The sequence below is a fragment of the Dipteris shenzhenensis genome, chromosome 26, assembly GCF_047967505.1.
Source record: "Dipteris shenzhenensis isolate YYH24624 ecotype China chromosome 26, Dip_SZ_1.0, whole genome shotgun sequence".
Taxonomy (NCBI): Eukaryota; Viridiplantae; Streptophyta; class Polypodiopsida; order Gleicheniales; family Dipteridaceae; genus Dipteris; species Dipteris shenzhenensis.
In genome coordinates, this window is record NC_141621.1 from 40,840,409 (window position 1) to 40,858,631 (window position 18,223).

The 18,223-nt window shown below is 40.5% G+C and overlaps 1 protein-coding gene across 1 annotated transcript; it reads left to right on the forward strand.

Moving 5' to 3' along the window:
* Positions 1 to 596: 596 nt before the first annotated feature.
* LOC147885073 (uncharacterized) lies at positions 597 to 4,241 on the forward strand. The gene is made up of 3 exons (XM_087397857.1): positions 597 to 984; positions 1,128 to 2,572; positions 3,297 to 4,241. The coding sequence occupies exons 1-3, from the start codon at positions 642 to 644 to the stop codon at positions 4,035 to 4,037; spliced, it is 2,529 nt and encodes an 842-aa protein (XP_087253983.1). The 5' UTR covers positions 597 to 641; the 3' UTR covers positions 4,038 to 4,241.
* Positions 4,242 to 18,223: the final 13,982 nt, after the last annotated feature.

Sequence of the window (18,223 nt, forward strand, 5' to 3'; positions counted from 1 at the left end):
AACTTGAGAAAAGATAAATTATTGCTAAAAAATATAATTGATTGAGGAGTAAAGAAATCACACAATGTTGCTAAAGACATAATGATAGCGTTGCTAAGTCTAGGTCTTAATATGCATAGAGTTCAAGAGAAGAATGACACATTGAGAGGTTGTGGCCACATGTGGGAAGGGAATTAGAACACAAATGATTCACAAATTAGCAAAATAAGAGTGCACAAGTGCATGTGGGCAAATATAGTTAGATGCAACAGAGAAAGGAAACAAATTTTTAAAGGGAGTTGGGCTATTAAAAGGTAGGATGATCTTCACAAATGACCATAAACAGACAACTTAACTAAGTTTCTTTTAGTTACAAGTGAAAATATGCAAAATCCTCCAGTGTAGCTAATAAAGCAAATCAAGCTCTGGACTGGAGAGTGTACCTTGCTTTTGAAAGACGTGAGAACTGGACTGGACAGTCTCTGTTGCATTTGGAAGTAACCTTACTTTGTTTTGCGAATGCCACACTCAAAGCGCAAGGCTCTTATGCTCTGATGGGGTTCTCACTTCTGTTAAACTCACTCCGCTGATTTCCTCGCTCACTTCCCCTACCGGCCAACACTAGCTTCTAGCATCAGCTGTACTTTCCCCTGCGCTTACCCATGGAGAAGGACTTGCATGACCTCCGCATGGCTGTGAGGGACAACAATGTCAATACACTGAAAGAACTCCTGTCTCAACGGATCTTTGATCTGTCCACCGAAGATCTCGACGCGCTCCTGTGGGAGTTGCCAAAGGAATCTATCGCAGACTTGTCGAAGTCGGAGGACTACTTCAGCCCGGAAAGACTGCTGTGCAATCTTGAGCCCCGCCCTAAACTGCTAGACTACAAGCTGAAGGCTAGTTCTTTCGCTTCAGCGGCTCTTTCCGCTGCCCAAAACGGAAACGAGACATTGTTTACTCAGTTGTTCGAGTGCAGTTGTAAAGCCGGGCATTGGGACTCTGGTGGGTGTTGATAATGCGATGTCCAAATTCTTGATCTCTTTTACTTTTTTTTCCCGTCATTGAAAGGAGAGTGATGCGCTAACGAAATTAACAGAAATTTCCGTCGCGTGGTCTGACCCCATTGTCGGTTATTTATACTGCAGGTAGAGCGCTGCCTTTGCTGTATGAAGCTTGGATATCAGTCCACTACGAATCATCAAAGGTGTTGGAGAACCCTGACGCGTCGAGAAGGGGAGTCCGAACGGCCTTCGTCCATTTTGCTGCGAAGACTCAAAACAAAGCTGCTCTTGTCTACCTGCTCCAGCGGGTGCTGAACGTAGATGAGATATGCAAGGGCGACTGCACTGGTGCGAGCGCTTTGCATAGGGCATCCTACCACGGGCACGAGGAGATAGTGGGTTTGCTCTTGGAGAAAGGCGCCCAGCTGCACTACACTGACAGGCGAGGTCGATCGGCATTGCATTTTGCAGCAGAGCAGGGCCGTGAGAACGCGGTGGGGAGGTTGGTAACGGAGATGAAGAAGCTGGGCGCCCGTCGCAGTGGTGAGCTGGTGGATGCGAGGGACAAAGAGGGGATGACGCCGCTGCAACTGGCGGCCTGCGGGGGGCATACAGAGGTGGTGAAGAAGCTATTGGAAGCAGGAGCAGATCCGAAGGCGAAGGCGAAGGACTACGGGGCAAGCACAAGCTACGGGTTCTACTTGGACACATTTCTGGAGGCAGAGAGGAGGGATGAGGTACATCATTGGGAGAGAGGGATCAACGAATGTTTCCGGATGAATCCGATCATGTCTATGTTCTGGACACCGGGGAGCTTCACAGCACTGCATTTCGCAGTGGTCTACGGGGGAAGCAACAAGAACGAGGTGGTGAAAGCCATCTTGGAGAAGATGACTGCTGATGAAGTGAAGATATTGAAGGATAAGGAAGGTCTCACTGCATATGATTGGGCTGAGGCTTATGATTGGGCTGAGGCTTCACAAGCCCCATATGATCACATTCCACTCGTGAACGTTTTCAAGGTCCAAAATAAGTCGGTTGATAGTTCATGCTCGTTTAGCAAAGAGAAAGCCAAGGCCATCTTTGACGAGTCCCTCAAAGCTCAGCACAAGAAACAAGAAGTTGAGTGGGCTCACAAGTTGGGATCTGCCTTCCTCAGCGGCCATTGGGACGTGGCTCACATGCTCGGTGCCCAGGCTGCCCACACCAACCTCTTTGTACATCTGCACACCTGGGAACACCTCGCATGGGCAGGCGATGTCGATAACCAAGATCGTGCCATGTGGGAGGTAGAGCTTCGCCCTGCTATCCATACTCGACAGCGGCACGTCTGGAAATGCCGCGTCGAGGCAGTCGTGCTCCAGCTCATGGCCGATAAAGTCATGGTCGACAAGGTGGTCCTCCAACAATGCCTCATGTGGGCCATGAAGCATCACATGGTGGACCTCGGCATCTCCCTCGCACGTGAACAGGACTGTGACGTGTTGGAGCTGACACGTGGTTGTCCACCTGGTGAGACGCCACTCGAACATGCAGCTAGTTGGTGGAGAATGCCTTGGGGACCATGGGGGCTACGACCTGTGCTGCAGGTTTGTCATTTTTGCCCTGCCATAGGAAGGCCTTAGTGAAGATGTGTGATAAGAAAGGAAAAATAGATATTTTTTATACATTTCTTTTTATTTTAAGGTGATTGGTCCAAGTATGCTCCTTATAAGAGGCTTTCAATGCATGCATTTAGTGACTTCGTCTTCTTTGGCTTGCCCTCTCCTCTCTCTCTCTCTTCTTCTTCCCCTCTCTCTCTCTCTCTTCTTCTCTCTCCCTTCTCCCCTTTCTATTCTCCTTCTCTCTCCTTTCTCTTCTCCTCCTTCTCTCTCTCTCTCTCTCTCTCTCTCTCTCTCTCTCTCTCTCTCTCTTCTTCTTCTTCTCTCTCCCCTCTCCCCTTTCTCTTCTCCTTCCTCTCTCTCTCTCTCTCTCTCTCTCTCTCTCTCTCTCTCTGTGTCTATCTCTTTTCTCTCTCTCTCTTCTCTCTAGGCAAGCCCCCCCCTCTCTCTCTCTCTCTTCTTCTTCTTCTTCTTCTTCTTCTTCTTCTTCTCTGTGTGTGTGTGTGTGTGTCTACAAGCCACATGAATGAAATGCATCTTGTTACAATTTGTTTGATATTTCTAATATGAATGTACTGCAATAATGATAACCTATGATACCACAAAAAACCAACATATAAATCTAGTGCTCATGGAGATCATAGAATAGTAGTTTATCTTATGAGATATTAAAATAACTATGGAAGGTGTGTTTTGTTGCACTCTATACTAGGTCATGGAGCAACGTGAAGATGTGCGCAAAACGATGTATGAGGATCGCCAGCTTTACGTTGATTACCTCAACACACTCTCCGTGGCTTCGGTCCTCATCGCAGGCCTAGCATTTCAAAGTTGGCTTCAACCTCCGCTCGGCACATCGTTACATCTCGAGTACCATCGTCTCCAACTCTTCGTTTGGTTTAACCATATTGGCTTCCTTCTCTCCATGGCAGCAACCATTGCATGCATTAGTGGTGCCATTCCCATTCCTTCTGGCCAGCTCGCATACACCAGGCTCAAGGTCCATAATGCCGTCACCGTTGCCACCATCCTTGTTGTCACATCTGTTATATGTGTCACTATTGCCTTCACTCTTGCGGCACTTGTTGTGCTCTCCGATGTCTCAGACCCCGATCACCACAAAAGCATCCGACACTCCATGAAGGTTGTGACTATTCTCATTGGTGCCCCAGGCTCACTTATACTCCTCTTATTAGTCTATCGCCTTGTCCAACTGTGGGACCCCATCCATTACATCCTTACTTTTTGGGCAGAAACGGAAGTCTCTAAAAGAGCTGGTTGGAAGTATTTAGTGGCCATATCTATCGTGCTTGCCATCAAGGTCTATCTGAACCATCTCAATAAACTCATCGTGCCAGCTCGATATCAACCACGTATCCACAAGTACCTTCTTAGTATTGCCAATAAAGTGTATGGAGGGCAAACTCATGCATTGCTAGGAAAGGAACATTGACTATTGATCTCTTCGTCTAGGTCGAAAAAATCAAAGATAGCCTATACCCCTCCACCATTGTGCTTCTTTTCAAGCCTCTCCCTAGCTTTCAATAATTTCCCTATCTTTTTAAACTCCTCGTCAAGGGAAGTGTAGTTCAAGCTCCGTTTGCCAACCCACTCATTGATTGGATATTTTAATTTGTCCACCATCCTCTTGTCAATAACATGCTTGTTTATTATTAATAGAGAATTCAGCTTCTTCCTGCTCCTATGATCATTTGTGCAATGTGTTGTAACTTTGGTTCTCACACATGTTGATATATCCCATTGTTCCCATCGCTAGATGTACTTGGTCTCATTGTTCTCATTGTCTTATTCTTTTGCCATCTTTGAGGCATTCGTGATGACTTGCAGCTGTCCTACAATGTTCCAAAATCTTCTTGTGCACTATCATTCTATCAATCTAGTATAATAAGTGTCCTTCTGGACTGAAGTGAGTAGTGAGATTTAAGAACTTTGCATGGTACTGAGAATAACTATGCAAATCCCAATAAAAAGTGTGAATTCAATATTATATGGTGTTACTAATTTGAGAGTCTCCAAAGGATATTCTTTTCTTGCTAGGAGTGCAATTCATGTATGAAAGTAATACCTTCCTCAATGTCTAATCCATAAGCACAAGCAAGGAAAGCGCATATATCTTAAAACAAAGAATTTGGTTTTCAAGAATTAGCTCAATCTTTTAAATAAAGAGTGAACATCCATTCATTTGTTTTTATCACATGTGTAATATATTTAGATCTATTCACACTATCTTTTCCTTTTCCTATGGTCTAGGCATTGGAGGATCTAAATGTTTCAAAATGAAAGTAGAAAATTTTAACTATAAATCTCAATAGTTCTAATAGATGAATTCCTAGTGCTAGCACTTTTCCAGCCCCCCTCCCACCCCCTTCGCTCCTCCTACCCCTCTCACCCCTCCCACCCAACCCCCTCCCCGCTCCCGAGCTTCCCTCCTAGCTCTCCCTCCCACCCGCCGCGCCAGCCTCCCCTCCCACCCGCTTCCCTCCCACCCACCTCCCTCTTCGCCCCCGGCTGCTGCCGCCAGCCCCCTTCCTTCCCTCCCTTCCTCCCCTCCCTTCCTCCTCCCTTCCCTCCATCCTCTTCTTCTCCTCCCCTGAACCTTTCTCTCTCTAGTTCCTCTCTCTTCAAATTTTAAAAAAGAAACTAGAAAAGAAAGTTTGCAAGTACCTGGAAAAAGTTTCTAAGTTTGCTCTTTCTTGCTTTCTTGCTCTTCCTTCCTTGCTCTCTTGATCGTCCTTGCTTTCTTGCTTTCTTGCTTCAGTGAATGAAATGAGGGGAGAATGAATGAAGAAGGAAGACTATATATAAGAAAAATTAGGTTTTCCTCCTCCTCTCCTATTGGCTTTCCATTCCTCCCCTCTCTCCTATTGGCTTTTCATTTATCTCCTCTCCCATTGGCTCCCATTACTCCCCCTCTCCTATTGAACCCCCATCCCTCATCCATTAGCCCTCCTCCCATCCATCCATTTCTTCTTCCTTCCCATTGCCACCACTCCCATCCCACATTTCCACCACGTCCCATACTCCTCCCATTTCCCAAAATCCCATATTTCCCCATCTCACCCTCCTCTTTTTCATCCCCTATTAACTCCCTCACTCACTTCACTCCCTTATTAGCCTACTCCCCTATTACCTTCCCCTCTCCCATTCCATTCTTCCCTCCCCACTCTCACTTCCACTTCCCATTACTCACTTGCCATTTAAAAACTATTAATATATTATTATACTATTTTTTATACTTATTATCATACACCCTTATTACTTCCCTATCCTATTCCACTCCTCCCTCCTCATTCCCACTTCCACTTCCCATTACTCACTTGCTATACACATTTGCAAACTATTAATATATTATTACATGATTTTTTATACTATTTGTAAACTTACATATGGGCAAAATCACAGGTGTCAAAGCGATCCTATTGTGGTCATACAACAACTGTGCTTTTATTCAAGGGCATATTTATCCTCATCAACAAGCTTATTTACTCAAGGTATGAAGTGCATAATTTGTGCACTAGGTGTTTACTTTGTGTCAAAATTGTTTGCCACACACACACACATATACATATATCGAGAATTTTCTAATATTATCGCATCTACATTTCTCCAATGGGCACAAAAATTTGTACACTCCTCAACCTAGGTCTTATTGACTTGTATACAAAGTGGTGCACCCATCTCATAAGTACTTGTTCGGATAACACACCTCCAAACGTATTTTATGACGATTGTGCATAACACTAGCGACAAAATGGTGTATCATGTGAGACAGACTATGCAAAGCATATCCAATGGACACAAGACTTTACACGTTCCTCAACCTAGGCAGTATTGACTTGTGTGCAAAGTGGCATCCCCATCCGATAAGTACTTGTTTGAAAAATACACCTACGATCGTGTTTTTTGACGATTGTGCATGACACTAAGGCAACAACAGTGTTTTATGCTTGATCGACAATGCAAAGCATATCCGATGGGCACAATACTTTGCACACACCTTCAACTAGGTAGAATCGACTTACATGCAAAGTGGCATGCCCATCCCATAAGTGCTTGATCCTATAACATACCTAGCAGCGTGTTTTTTGACGGATGTGCATGACACTAGAGTAAAAATAGTATTTAATGCTCGATCGACCATGGACGAATGTGCATGACACTAAGACAAAAACGGTGTTTTATGCTTGATCGACAATGCAAAGCATATCCGATGGGAACAATACTTTGCACACACCTTCAACTAGGTAGAATCAACTTACATGCAAAGTGGCACGCCCATCCCATAAGTGCTTGATCGGATAACATACCTAGCAGTGTGTTTTTTGACGGATGTGCATGACACTAGAGTAAAAATAGTATTTAATGCTCGATTGACCATGCAAAGGATATCTGATGGGCACAATACTTTGCACACACTTTCAACTAGGTGGAATTGGCTTACATGCAAAGTGGCATTCCCATCGCATAAGTGCTAGAGCAAAAATAGTATTTAATGCTCGATCGACCATGCAAAGCATATCCGATGGGCACAAAACTTTTCGTATGCCTCAACCTAGGTGGTATTGAGATGTTCACAATGAGGCACACCCATCCGATAAGTAATTGGTCAGATAACACACCTAGCAGCGTGTTTTTTTACGGATGTGCATGGTACTAAGGCAAAAATGGTATTTAATGCTCGATCCACCATGCAAAGCATATCCAATGGGCACGATACTTTGCACACACCTTCAACTAGGTGGACTAGAATTATATGCAAAGCAGCACGCACATCCCATAAGTGCTTGATTGGATTACATACCTAGCAGCGTGTTTTTTGACGGATGTGCATGACACTAGAGCAAAAATAGTATTTAATGCTCGATCGACCATGCAAAGCATATCCGATGGGCAAAAAACTTTTCGTACGCCTTAACCTAGGTGGTATTGAAATGTTCTCAATGAGGCACACCCATTCGATAAGTACTTGGTCAGATAACACACCTAATGGCGTGTTTTTTTGCGGATGTGCATATCATTAGGAAAAAAATGGTGTATAATGCGTGATCGACCATGCAAATCATATCCGATGGTGACAATACTTTGCATGCACCTCAATGTAGTTAAATCGGACTTGCGTGCAAAGTGGAGCCCCAATCTGATAATTACTTATTTGAATAACACACCTATGGCCGTGTTTTTATATGGTTGTGCATGACACTAAGGCAAAAACGGTGTGTTATGCTTGATCGACAATGCAAAGCATATCCGATGGGCACAATACTTTGCACACACCTTCAACTAGGTGGAATTGACTTACATGAAAAGTGGCACGCCCATCGCATAAGTGCTTGTTTAGATAACACACCTAGCAGCGTGTTTTTTTACGGATGTGCATGGCACTAAGGCAAAAATGGTATTTAATGCTTGATCAACCATGCAAAGCATATCCGATGGGCACGATACTTTGCACACACCTTCAAATAGGTGGAATTGACTTACATGCAAAGTGGCATTCCCATCGCATAAGTGCTTGATTGGATAACACACCTAGGAGCGTGTTTTTTTACGGATGTGCATGGCACTAAGGCGCAAATGGTATTTAATGCTCGATCGACCATGCAAAGCATATCCGATGGGCACGATACTTTGCACACACCTTAAACCAGGTGGATTTGACTTACATGCAAAGTGGCACGCCCATCACATAAGTGCTTGACCGGATAACACACCTAGCAGCGTGTTTTTTTACGGATGTGCATGGCACTAAGGCAAAAATGGTATATTTAATGCTCGATCGACCATGCAAAGCATATCCGATGGGCACGATACTTTGCACACACCTTCAACTAGGTGGAATAGACTTACATGCAAAGTGGCACGCCCATCCCACAAGTGCTTGATCGGATAACATACCTAGCAGCGTGTTTTTTGACGGATGTGCATGACACTAGAGTAAAAAAAAGTATTTAATGCTCGATCGACCATGCAAATGATATCCGATAGGAAAGGAATATAGCCCCAACGGCTTTGGTAGGTGGACTCGATATCACATGGGTAGAAGAGCTTGGTTTCTTCATCAAAAGGAAAAGAGACTCTTTCTACTTATGTCAAAAAGGGAGTTCAATGGTGTTGAAGATCCATGGGATGCTACTTTCTTCAAAAAAGATATGACTTCAAGCCTTGTAGTAGGCATAATAATTCAGCAAAAAGACACCTTTGTGGATATTTTAACAAAGAGTTCAGATCCTGAAGTTGGCAGTATGCATTTTATTGTGTCAAGGAGAGACGCAAAGACCTTTGTGATGCCTCCTCCTCAACCATCAAAGTTTCCAGAGCTGCAAAGGGCATTGGAGACTCTTTCATATACTTGGGAGCAATTTCCTAGTATGGTGGCAAAAAGGATGCATGCAAAGATAATGTTTGAATACTTTCAGGATGCAGAATATGCTCCTCATATGCAAGAATCATCACATGAAGGAGATCAAAAAGCTCAGACTTCAATGCAGGGACAAGAAGAACAGGCACACTGTCACAAACCTGTAGAACATGAGCGCAAACTTCTAGAGCCAGAAATGGTGGATGTAACTAAGGATGATGAAAAACAAGCCTTGAGTGCATGGGAATTAGCAAAAATTGAAGAAGATCAAGGTCGATCCACTACAGTTATGCTAGAAGCTCTTGCTAGCAAACCACGACGTGAAATGCAAAAGGCTAGTACTGCAAGAGCCACGGTTCCAAGCAGTAAGAAAAGACATCGTCCCACTGTAGAGAAAGATAATGTGGATGAAAAACGGTCAAAAAAAGAGAAAGATGAAGAAGACTCAGAATCCGAGGCTGAAGATGATCAGGATGAACTCACATCAATCAAAAATCTTAGTCTGCGTCTTAATGAAGCAGTTACAGATGATGATGTGGGATATATCTGGGGTCAAAGGACGTGGTTTGTGAATGCCAAAGATGTGGAAGCTGCAGCTATGTTTACTAATAGCCGAAGCCTTGATATATCCTATGCAATGCAAATATACGAGGCTTTGAGAGATGGTAAGAAACCTGTGGCAAGCAATGTGGTCTTGCGCCCAATGATGTTTTGTCCAACCAAAAATAGTTTTCTGGATCAAATAACATTTACAGGGCCTACACATTTCGAGGAGATCTTCAGTCAATTCTTTAAAAACACTCTAAAAAATATTCCACATGAACAAGGCGAAGAGGCACAAGGAGAGAATATGCTAAAGGAACTCAAGAAGGAATTTCTCCTTCATTGCAGATTCCAGCCCATTGATGGTCAACATTGGTCAACATTGGGCTTATGCTTGTAATCAAATCGCAAGGGAAGCAAAGGAGGGCAAAAGACTCACTCCAGAACAATTTGTAAAGATAAGCTCATTCCATTATTATCCTGCAATGATCTGTATATTCAAGCATGAGATCAAGTATTTGATTGAGTCCGAAAGACTTAATCATTATGTCCATGGAAAGCATAAGATATCCTCAACATCAGAGGTCTTACAGAAGGCAAGGGTGATATGGACAACATTTGGTTCTCCAAATCCTGATTTGAAGCGAAAGGTCACAAAAGCAGACGCCGACACACTCACAAACTTTTATACTTCTTTGAGTGCAGTTGTGCCTAGGGGAACCCAAGAGCGGGAAGAAAGTATGACAAGCCTCAAGGTGGTGAGGGACAGATATGCCGACTACACTTCTATCATATTTCATCCTGTTGAAGTGTTCAATGAGATGCTTGAAACGTGCATTGCTTGTGAGCGTGGACAGCTGACCTATGAAGCTCCTTTGTTTATCTCCGGCAAGTCAAAGGTAATGGATAAGAAGGAGTTGATGGCAAGGATGTGGAGGCCTGTAAAGTACTTACCTGATAAGTATGCATCCATGGCAGCACAAAAAATTTTAAAGAAAGAATGGTTTTTTGGAAAAAAAGACAAAGACCACTGCATGGAAGAATGCATCAATGTACAGGTGAGGCGTGATGCAGTGCATAGTGCCATCAAGTATTTGCTGTCAGAGAAACAAATTCCACTTACTCATTGTAACATTGACTATAATGTGGTGAAGCATATAGCTTCTTTGTCAACACCCAAGGTAAAGCTATGGGCAAACAGGTGGATTAAAAAGGATGAAGATGGGTCAGAAATAGTAACCTCTTATATGAGAAAAGAGATCCCACAACAGGTGGTTGCATATGTGGAAAGATTAATCAGCGAGATAAGAATGCCGACAGATATGCACCAAAGCTTTCAATTCAATGTAGAGGTTACGGCAGAGTCTGGAAAGCTTGTCAACTTCAGGGGAGTCTCAGAAGATGACTTCTTCAAGAATGAGTCAGCATGGGATAAGCCACAACTATTCTTTATCAATGAAGTTTCTAGCGATGATATCCATAACTTCATTGATAGAATAGTATATACCACCATTAGCAAAGTGGCGATTTGTAACATTGTCATATTTGTTGATAAAAAAGACAAAGAAGCCATGCAGGTTACTCTAGAGCGAGCATATTCATCAGATTTGAAGATCTATAGTGGTGTTTATGCAGCAAAGAGAGGCAAGAGAGAATGTGGCATAGCGATTCAAACTCTTGAATCATTCTTTCTGTGTATGCGGAGTCCCAACCCTGATCTTTCCTTACAAAAGAACATAAGAGGGAATTCAAATAATTTGAGATTGATGCTAGAAGAGCAAGATATTTCCAGGTCCATACATTATCAAAAAAACAACTATGGAAGTCCTGCAAAAAGTGGGAGTCTCTTGCTTACCATGATGGAGAATTTGCTGCCGGCAGGTTGGGAGGTCACCTTGTGCAGGATGGGATATTTATTTGAGGATCTCCTAAGAAAAGGCAAATCCACCAATATTATTGAAAATAAGCATTTCATGGCCTATTTCCAGCTTCAAGCAGATCTAACCACAGGCTATGAAAAAGAGATAGACCACAAGGACACCGATGACATGGATGATTACCTTGAAGATCATAATGTCCCAGTTGTTGATGATGAAAAGATGGACTTACATGACCCATTCATAGAGAGGTTGGTGGATGAAGACAAATATGATGATGCCTTCTTTGATAATTATGGCTCGCAGGGTTATGAAAAAAGGCCACTACGACAATACTTAGCGGTATGAACTCTCTATTTCTCAACTAAATACAATTTTTTAAATAAGATTTAAATTTAAAGATAATGAATCTAATCTCTCATATTTGTTTACAGGCAATAGAGGGAGAAGAAATCGATGAAGTCAATACGGAGGCACTCCCTTCTACTTCAACAATGCAACCACCTCTAAATTTGATTGAAAAATCAAATTTAGCTGCATTGGATAAAATGGAGAGCTCATTTCAAGTTAGGATCATTTTGAAACGAGAACCTCAGTATTTAAGCTTTGGTAGAGAGGAGGTTTCAATCCTCTCCAATCCTTTAAAAGAGGTTAATGACAATGTTATCTTGGCCATTCTCAGGTAATGTTTATTTATTTATTGCTACTTCAATAAGCTAACATTTGTTTATTTATTCACAGTTCAGCTATATATCAGTTTCCTAGTGCAGAATGCAAATCAATTCTATGAGCTAATGTTTGTTTATTTCTTGGTGCAGTGTAGTTATTTCTCAGCTTCCTAGTACAGTGCAGCATCGTGTCTACATGCTCGATGCTCTCCTTTCTTCTATTCTTAGCTCTCCTCAAAAGACTATAGAAGATGTCTGTACCTAGTTAAGCCCTTTGAATTTAGATGGGGTGTGAGTCATCTTAATGCCTTATCATGAGGCGTAAGTATCAACTCTAACCTTACTTTTACTATTTCTTTGGCAAGTTTGTGTAAAACAATAATCATTTTTATTCTGGTCGTGTAGCTCACATTGGAGTCTGATCTTCTGGGACCTTGAACTCAACCATTTATGGTTTGTGAATTCAATAGAAGGCTATCATGCCAACTCCCCAAGGTAATTATTCTCTTAATATTTTTGATACTTTCTTATTTTGTATCTTATGATCATGACATATTAATATATTTCATATGTCATGCTGGACAGTGCTGCATATCGGCTAGTATCTGCTGTCAGAACAACCACGGAGCAACAAGATCAAGTAGAATTCAAAAGACGTCTGCCTGTGGAGCAAAAACATGGACACAGCTATGGGTGGAGAGTTGCCTACAACTGCATGTTGTTTCTTAGAGAGATTTTTGATTTGGAGTTACCAGTCAAAATGGAATCATATACAGAAGCTGATCTGCTAGCATTTCGAGCTGAGAGTATTCAGCATCTAATTACTACCATTGGGAAACAACATGAAAATATGACTACATTGCAGCATGTATAAAACCTTATCTTTATACTTGTATGCTTATTCCAGCCTTTAATTGGGATGTATAAATCTCATAACTTTTTTATATTTTCTTCCAAGAGGAGAAGAGACTGAGTCTAATGAAAGCATGCTATCTTTATACTTTTATGATTATTTAAACCATTAATTTTATTTGGGATGTGTAAATCTCATAACTTGTCTAATGAAAGCATGCTATCTTTATACTTCTATGATTATTTAAACCATGATTTTTATTTGGGATGTGTAAATCTCATAACTTTTTAAATTTTTCATCCAAGAGAAGGAGAGACTCACTCTAATGAAAGCGTGTATGAAACCTTTTTAAATTTTTGCTCCAAGCAGAGGAGAGACTTACACTAATGAAAGCATGTATGAAACCTTATCTGCTTGTTTAAGCCTTTATTTGGGATGTGCACATCGCATAACTTTTTTATATTTTTATGGCAGAAGGAGGATGTGGAGGACATAGCAAGTGAAGAAGAATACGATGTAGACTACTCCCTCAATAAGATGAGTCATAAAAATATGAATCTATTGGAGCAGATTGGAAGTTCATTCACTGCTATGTTGTTAATTTGACAACAACCTCATTTTTTTGAATTTGGTGAAGAAGAGATTTCAATCCTCTTGAATCCTAAGAATGAGGTTAATGTCAAAGTCATTACAACCATCCTCAGGTTTGATGCAGCCTTTTCTTTGGCTTTATACTTTGCTTATTTTGATTAAACCCAAGAAGCTAATACTTTTTTTTTAATATAGTAATGTTATAGCAAATTTTCCGCAAAATATACAAAGCGTTTCATATATGCTCGATCCTCATATTTCGGAAGTGCTTAGCAACAAAGAAGAAACCATAGAGAATGTTTGCAAGTGGTTGAAGCACGTTCCTATGAATGACGCACGAGTTATTTTTACAGCATATTATGAGAAGTAAGCATCAAACCCTACTTGTTTTTTCTATTGCATTGCTAGAATTGTCTCAAACATAGTAATTATTCTTTATTGATAATGCAGCTCACATTGGAGTCTGGTAGTCGTGGACATCCTTGCGAAGAAGTGCTTCTTTGCAAACTCAATGACATCCGTCCATGGCAATGTGTTAGAGTAAGTATAGACTACACTTGTTGTCACTTCTTGACATGTAGATTGATATGCAATGCACATATTCACTGTTGTTATATGTTTTGATATGCAGATCAGCTCGAAAATTAGTAGATGCTATCGACATAGTAATGCGGCAATGTGACTTGGCACAACAAATAGAGTATATAACATGTCAGGTATCACATCAAGATAATAGCCACATCTATAATTGTGGATGGAGGGTGGGCTACAATTGCTTTTTGGTACTTGGTCAAATTTTTGAGATACAAAATGACACCACACTATCAACATATACGGATTTGCATCTCTATGCATTTATAACATGTACCATTCGAGCAATCATTGATTGCGAAATGAATGCCATCAAAGAGTCAAAGAGGATAGAAGACCTCAACTCTACAAACATGGCTTCATTAAAAGAATTGGGAAGCTCTTTTAATGTTAGGGTTATGATTCAACATAGACCTCAGTATCTTGAATTTGGGGGAGAGGAGATTTCAATTCTCTCTAGAGCTTTAAATGAGGTCAATAACAACGTTATGATGGCCATTCTCAGGTTTGATACAAACTTTTTCTCTACTTGATAAATCAATATTTTGATTAAATCTAATAAGCTAATAAGCTAATATTCATTTATTTTGATTAAATCTAATAAGCTAATATTCATTTATTTGTTGGTGCAGTATAGTTATCTCATGATTTGGTAGAGTCGTACAAAATCGTGTGTATATGTTGGATTCCCTCCTTTCTCCTATACTTAGTGATAGCAGAAAGACAATAGCCGATGTTTGTAAATTATTATAGCCTTTACATTTACATGGCATGCGAGTCCTATTTATGGCATATCATGAGATGTAAGTATCATGGCAACCTTTATTTTCATCTTATACTGGCAACATTGTGTTAAATAATAATTGTTCTTAATTATTCGTGTAGGGAACATTGGAGTCTGGTGGTTTGGAACCTTGAAGACAACTATTGTTGGTTTGTTAACTCAATTGCAGGCTTTCATGGCTCAGTGCAAACGTAAGTATTCTATTAATCTATTGTTACTTCTATATTATGTACCTTATGTGATAGACACACTAAGTTTTTTTAATATGTCACGATGAGCAGGTCGATTGAGAAGTTGGTATCTGCTATCAGAGAAACAGGACAGTACAAAGACTCGGTAGACTTCCAAAAGCGTTTAGTAGTAGAGCAGGAAGATGGGCATAGTTGTGGGCGGAGAGTTGCCTACAAGTGCATGTTGATTTTCAAAGAAATTTTCTCACTTAAGCCACAGATCTCATCAGAAGACTCTTTGGAGCTCAAATATTCAGAGGAGGATATACAATTGTTTAGGGCTGAAATCATTTGAGACCTAATTGCTGCCATTAGAATACAACGTGCAACTGAAGCAATACCAGAGCTTCCCTTTAAGGAAGAGGAGACTGAGTCTACTATGAAAGCACTGCACACTACAGAAGAAGTAGAGACCCAATGTACACCTACAGCACCACAGCCTCCACTGGAAGCATCAGAAGAGTTGCCACCGCCTCCGCTTGCATTTAAGGAAGAGGATACTGAGTCTACTCCAAAAGCACTACATACTACAGAAGAAGTAGAGACTGAGTGTACATCTATAGCACCACAGCCTCCATTGGAAGCATCCGAAGAGTTGCCACAGTCTCCACTAGAAGCATCACAAGAGTTGTGATGCATGTATGATGTTGTGTTTGTAGTTTTTGTTGATTATACACCAATTTGTGACTTATTACTTAAGTGGCATAATCATGATATTTATATAATTTCTTTATGCACACAATTTTATGATATGAATGTGTGATGATGTGATTATTTGGAAATAAATCCTTGTGTGATGAGAATTTTGATATGAATATGTGATGATGTAATATTTGTAATATAATTATTTCATGCACACAATTTTATGATATGAATGTGTGATGATGTGATTATTTGGAAATAAATCCTTGTGTGATGAGAATTTTGATATGAATATGTGATGATGTAATATTTGTAATATATTTCTTCATGCACACAATTTTATGATATGAATGTGTGATGATGTGATTATTTGGAAATAAATCCTTGTGTGATGAGAATTTTATTCAGTTGGATAGTCTCCACTCACTTAAAGTAGAGCATTCGCAATGCTTCTCTCACTTTATTCCAACCCTTATCCTTATCATCTCCACTCACTTAAAGTAGAGCATTCAATCTCCACTCGCTTTATTCCAACCCTTATCATAGTGAACACATCGTGCCTCTCACTTTATTCCAACCCTTATCCTTATCGTAGTGAACACATCGTGCCTTAGTGCACTTGTATTCTTCCATCCTAGTCCTTCCACAAACACTCTCTTATTTCTTACATCCTAGTCCTTCTGAGTAACTTGTATTCTTCTATCCTAGTCCTTTTGCAAACACTCTCAGAGTCTTCTTTCATCCATCTTGATAACTAAGTATTCTTCTATCCTAGTTCTTCCACAAACACTCTCTTCTTTCATCCATCCTAGTGCTTCTCATTAACTTGTATTCTTCTTGTATATTCTTCTATCCTAGTCCTTCCGCAAACACTCTCAGAGTCTTCTTTCATCCATCCTGATAACCAAGTATTCTTCTATTCTAGTTCTTCCACAAACACTCTCTTCTTTCATCTATCCTAGTGCTTCTCATTAACTTGTATTCTTCTATCCTAGTCCTTCCGCGAACACTCTTAGAGTCTTCTTTCATCCATCCTGATAACCAAGTATTCTTCTATCCTAGTTCTTCCGCAGACACTCTCTTCTTTCTTGCATCGTAGTCCATCTCCCTTTCTTTATCATCTCCCCACCCATGGATGTCCTTGGCATTGTCGAAGACGTGGAGTTCGGAATTAACAATCTCAAAGAATGGATTGCTGACCAAAGAGCACAGAGAGAGGCCAGAATTCGACAAGGTTCTCCTTTGACACACATGGAGAGAGAGGAATTTGCTGCACAAAGGCACGCAGAGAGGGAGGAGACTCTCAAGATAGCAGACAGTGAAAGACTTCTAAGACGTATGATAAAAGCACGACAAGATCTATTAGACTTCTTAAGTAACCTGCATTATCGCAGCTCTCATCATGGGCGATTTGATGCGGATGCTGAGAGAACAATAAGAGCCTCTCAGAGAAATTATAAAGAAACAATTTGTGATTGCTTAAACTTCTTCTTCGCATGTAATTATGTTGAGGATACAGCTGTGGAGGCAGTGCAGGATTGGGTTGTTGAGAAGATAAGAGAGGCCAATGATGAGATCTTCTAGACTTAGATAAGAGAGACTGTATTAAGGTGTTTTTTGACACCATATGGCTTTGTATTAAGGTGTTTTTTGACACCATATGGCTTTGAGTAATATGATCTACTTCTTGTACAAATGTGATGTTAAGATGATGTTAAGAGAGACTGTATTAAGGTGTTTTTTGACACCATATGGCTTTGAGTAATATGATCTACTTCTTTACAAATGTGATGTGCTCTTTTTGAAATGTACTCTAGTTTTCATAACATGTCACGCCATTTTTTCTAATTTGATTTTTCAAAATCTTACTTTTTTGTCTCTTTTAACAATGTGATGTACTCTATTTTTAACATCTCACATCATTTTTTCTAATTTGATTTTTTAAAATCTTCCTTTTTGACTCAATGATTTGTTTTATAAGAGCCTCTTTTTTTGAAATGTTTTATTCAAAATTCTCTCACAAAATGAATTTGGACAGTGCAAGAGTCTAAAATTAATGAAATAGGTGTTTAACATCACACACCCTTTAGTCATAAAACTACCCCACAAAGATGCTATATACATTTAACTACATTTCTTTCCAGTAGTATTCAGGGCTTATAAGATCCCTTTATTCACAGAACTACTTTTCATGTCTACTTCATTTCAACACCCTCCACCTATATCATCCATCATTCATACTATCATGATAGATAGTGATTTATCGATGAAATGATTGCAAGTCACATGGTGAAGAATTTAGGGTGCAAATTTGCATGCATCTATGCCGAAACATTTATTAGTTGCATCAAGGAGATACTTTAAGATTCGATTCATCATGATGATCATTTGTACACAACTCATAGTTTTGACATGCAAACCTTAACTAAGATATGACATGATTGTCACATCTCTAGCAAATAGAAAAAGTTTTATGAAACT

Bases quoted from the DNA above. Each gene is read 5' to 3' on its own strand.
- LOC147885073 (XM_087397857.1), top strand. From the start codon at position 642: ATGGAGAAGGACTTGCATGACCTCCGCATGGCTGTGAGGGACAACAAT. The intron at 985-1,127 runs GTGGGTGTTGAT...TTTATACTGCAG, and splicing joins AGCCGGGCATTGGGACTCTG to GTAGAGCGCTGCCTTTGCTG. The intron at 2,573-3,296 runs GTTTGTCATTTT...ACTCTATACTAG, and splicing joins GGCTACGACCTGTGCTGCAG to GTCATGGAGCAACGTGAAGA.